Raw genomic sequence first — 4,509 nt, forward strand, 5'->3', positions numbered from 1 at the left:
ATGCCCTAAGTGTAATCCTTCCAGTGTGAATCCCCCACAGTGTACCCCCCCATGTTAATCCTCCCAGTGGGATCCCCCCGGATCCGCCTGGGGTAATCTCCCAGTGTAAATCCCTCACAGTGTAATGCCCCCATTGAAATCCCTCCAGTGTAAATTCCCCCATTGTAACCACCATTTATTGAATCCCACAAATTTCTAATCCCTCCAGTGTAAATCCCCCACATTGTATTTGTTCCCCTGTGCGCTCCATGTAAATCCCCCCAGAGGGATCTCCCCCAGATACCCCTGGTGTAAACCCCCAGTGTAAACCCTTCCTAGTGTAATCCTCACACTGTAATGCCCCAAGTGTAATGCCCCCAATGAAATCCCTCCAGTGTAAATCACAGTTGCTACAGTGAGTTATGGGTTGTTCTTACATAAAGCTTGCTGTACACTAAAAATAGCAACATGCCAGCATCAACATGATAGCTGAATAACTCTATGGTTGGCAGTCTGGTATAATGAAGCTCTATGATGTCAGCAATGTGAAGAAGAACAGACCTTTCGCCAATGCTGACTTTAATTTGGTGGCCCTTTTCAAATGTTATCGTCAGCGGTTCTCTCATCAGCTTCTTGGTCTCCTTACCTGTGGTGCCAGTAATGACACCTTTGTTCTGCAGTTTTGCTGCAGTATATTTTACCTTTCTGACGCTAGTGGGTGACTTTAGGCTGACCAGTTTACGAAGCCAGGTCCTCTTCTTCCTATTTTGCTTCTTGTCCTCCTCCTTCTGCCCCGATATCTTAAGGTCATCTTGCTTCTCCATCTTCTTCTGCGTCTTTGTGTTCCCTTTTTCCTTCATGGTCATACCAGTATTGGATGACTTTTGACTTACTAAGTTTTCAAGGCAGCTGTTCCAGAACTTCTGATACTGGTCTATCTGGTCTTGGTAATATGTGGACCTGGCGCCAAGAGCATCCAATGTCTGCCTGAGATTCCTTATTTCAACTTGTTGCTGCAGTTGAATATTGTTTTTCGCTGGGATATCCTTGGCGATATTGTTCAGGATATCTTGAAAGTCTATTGATTTTGAAAACCCAGCCTTTGGGATTGTCAAATTTTTCAGTTTAGCATCCTTTAAAGACTTTGGGTTTGTCAAATTTATTTCTTTAGGTAGAATATATTTGCTGCCTAATGTGAGGCAGACATTAATTTCTGACAGATCCTCACCTCTGTAAGCAGCAACTGCGTCCTCACCAAAAAGAAGATCTTTAACGTGAGGAACTGGCCCAAGAGACATGAAAATGTTATGAAGAATGTCTGTTTGGTTTGGGAAGACCAATTTTTTATATTTTGAAAGAAGCTTCTGTGTGCTTAAAATGTCCGTTACAGAGAGGTTTATCACTGGCTTCTTCAGAGAAATCAAGTCAGAATATTCATTGAAGCCAAATTTCACTTCTGGTTCTACAATATTAAAAACATTCTCAAACATTCTTCTGAAATATGGGTAGTGTTTTACAATATAGTTATTTTTCATAGCAGCATTAGCATTTTCCTTGGGGAAGAGGATATTACCCATGGTGTGACCGACAAGCACAGCCACGGCTATGAAGTTCTCTTTTTGCCCTGAATCTGCCCCCAGTGTAATATCAATTATGCCAGCTTCATCTGGGGAAGCTATGACTGGCTGCAAATACTGGTAAATGAAAAGGCCAAGAGTCTCCAGGACTTCACCTTCAGTTGCCTGGGGGAACTTCTTGTGCAGGGCTTGTCTTAGGACTTTTGCCACATACCTAATTCCATAAGGTATACTGTACACATCTGAGAATACCAAGCGTAATACTCGATTTGCAAGGTAAGATATGTTAGCAGGTTTCTCCATTAAGCGGTAATTTAAGTGAAGGATCTCCTTTAGCACTGGAGTGAGCTTCTGGTGAAGACCATGGCATTTTGCAACCTGCCTGTAAAAGCTAAAGGCCGTCTTAATGCCAAATAGTTTTCCTCCCAATATATCCTTCATATTAATACATTTTTTCTCGACCTCATACTGGATAACATTTTCCAAAAGCTTCACAAGATGATACTCTTCTCGTGGCGTTGAGGCCTGATTGTACAGTCCGGGGAGAATATTTTCTGCAAGAGTGATATAGTCAGGTTCTGACATATAATAGATAAGCTTGGACAGGTACTTTGGTTGGGTCTGTAAGTAATAGAATAAGTGCTGATAGGGATCCATTATTTGCTTCCTCTTCTGCTGCTCAACCATGCGTCGTCTGTCAATGAGCATCTCCTCTTCAATGAGATATCTGTTGTCCAACTTCAGTTTAGGGTATCTGGACACAAGCTTTTCTAGTATCTGTTTCCCACTCACAAGAGTTGATATTTTCTGGTCCCAGGTATTCAACTCCTGTTTTTGTTGTTGGATGGCCTTCGATTTAGCAGAAACTTCCCCCTTTAGGTGATTGAGAAGCAACCCTTGGAGGAAAGTGATATCCAAGGGGGCCGAGGAATGGGATTGCTTTTGTCTGGCACAAATGGATGGCTTTTGTGTGCCGAGCAAATCCTTGGAAAGCTTTCTGGCGCATCCGCTCCCGACGATGGAGCGTATTTTTACAATAGTATCGTCGTTGTCCTTGAAAAATTGCTTTTCCGTTTTTTCGATACCTACCGTATCTTTTTTAACCTCCTTATCCTCTCCAAACATAAAGGATGACAGACACTGAATAGAGTGGCGAAGATAAGAGGAGGTGAATGATTTATATAGATTTTCCATAGCTGTAATACCTGTAAAATAAAAAAAAAAATGGTTATAATGGTGTTCTTTTGTCCAAAATAAAAAAAAAAATTTAGAGGTGAATGAGAAAAAAAAAGACTGCTTGTTCAGAATATGGAAATATATGGATGAAGTTTCTTACTTGTTTCAACAGCGGTCAGTTGATGAGAAATTTTATTAATTACAGCACTTAAATGTAGGTAAAAATAAGATAATAAAGATTGCCGCTGCAGCAATGTAAAAGCAGGACTGTTCACCACAAGAGCCTGAATGAACTGTCTGTCTGCCGGCAGTTACAACGGCTTTCTTAGCCTTGGAAGCACTTTGACATCCCTCAGTGGTCACATGACCCAAGTGAGCAGTGCTGATTGGCTGCTATTTTTAGCCTTTATTTTGGACTAACAGCTCTGGTCTAATGATCCCAATAATATGTTATACAGGAGCTTATACACTGTAACTGTCAACAATAATAATGGAGAACAATTCACAAAGCTCTAACACCTGGATAATTGTCTTTATTGGGATCACATGAGTTTAAGATTTAAATTCAATTGCATGGAAAAATAAAGTTTTATATATCAAGCAAACATCTGTATCCTTTGTGAATTAATTAAGCTTATAGGGTGATGAAAAAGGGAAATTTTAACCACTTGCCGACCAGCTGCCGTATAAGTAGGTCGGCTGTACGTCGTTTCGTGGGACAGCTAGTGGGGGGCCACAAGGGGAGCCAATCAGCGGGACCGGTGGCCGCTATGTCCCGAGATCGCTCCCCCTGGTGACAGATGTCAGTAATGAACACAGAGATGCTGTGTTCCTCCTATTTAGGAACACAGGTCTCTGTGTTCACCCAGCAAGCCCATCCCCCAAACAGTTAGAAAACACCCCCTAAAGACACATATACCCTTTGATCGCCCCCTGGTGTTAACCCCTTCCCTGCCAGTGTCATTAGTACAGTAACAGTGCATATTTTTAGCACTGATTACTGTAGTAATGTCACTGGTGCCCCCAAAAGTGTCAAAAAATGTCAGTTAGGGGTCCGACCTGTCCGCCGCAATGTCGCAGTCCCGTTAAAAATAGCAGATCGCCGCCATTACTAGTAAAAAAATAAATAAATAAAAGTGACATAAATCTTTCTCCTAGTTGACAGACGTGATAACGTTTGCGCAAAATACGCTTATTGGGATTTTTTTTTTTTTACCAAAAATATGTAGCAAAATACAAATTGGCCTAAAATGATGAAAAAATGTGATTTTTAATTTTTTTTTATTGGGAATGTTATATAGCAGAAAAGAAAAAATATTGTTTATTTTTTTTCAAAATTGTTGCTCTTTTTTTTGTTTATAGCGCAAAAAATAAAAATTGCAGAGGTGCTCAAATACCACTAAAAGAAAGCTCTATTTGTGTACTTGTGAAGAAAAAGGACATAAAGTTTATTTGGGTACAGCGTCGCACAATTGTCACTTAAAGTAACGCGGTGCCGTATCGCAAAAAAATGAACTGGTCGTTAGGGGGCTAAAACCTTCCGGTCCAGAAGTGGTTAATATGAGAAATTGCTTGCTGAAATCAATAAATCCACCAAATTTTCATTTTTCCAGTTTTTCCTTTGGGGGGGGGGGGGGGGGGCTGCCTAGCATGCTCAGTGTGCCCATCCCCCATCTTTGGCCACCATTTTCAAAATGTTTCAATTGTCAACTGAAAATAACTGTCACTTTTTTTCAATATATTCCTGCTAAGGCATGGTATGGGGGATGGGCAACAC

At 41.0% G+C, this 4,509-nt stretch overlaps 1 protein-coding gene across 1 annotated transcript; it reads right to left on the reverse strand.

Moving 5' to 3' along the window:
- Positions 1–389: 389 nt before the first annotated feature.
- LOC309550073 (ras GTPase-activating-like protein IQGAP2) lies at positions 390–2,750 on the reverse strand (the record flags this gene model as incomplete). The annotated part of the gene is made up of 1 exon (XM_082250538.1): positions 390–2,750. The coding sequence occupies one exon, from the start codon at positions 2,748–2,750 to the stop codon at positions 390–392; it is 2,361 nt and encodes a 786-aa protein (XP_082106664.1).
- Positions 2,751–4,509: the final 1,759 nt, after the last annotated feature.

Source organism: Pelophylax lessonae (genome assembly GCF_965119305.1).
Source record: "Pelophylax lessonae genome assembly, chromosome: 3".
Taxonomy (NCBI): domain Eukaryota; kingdom Metazoa; phylum Chordata; class Amphibia; order Anura; family Ranidae; genus Pelophylax; species Pelophylax lessonae.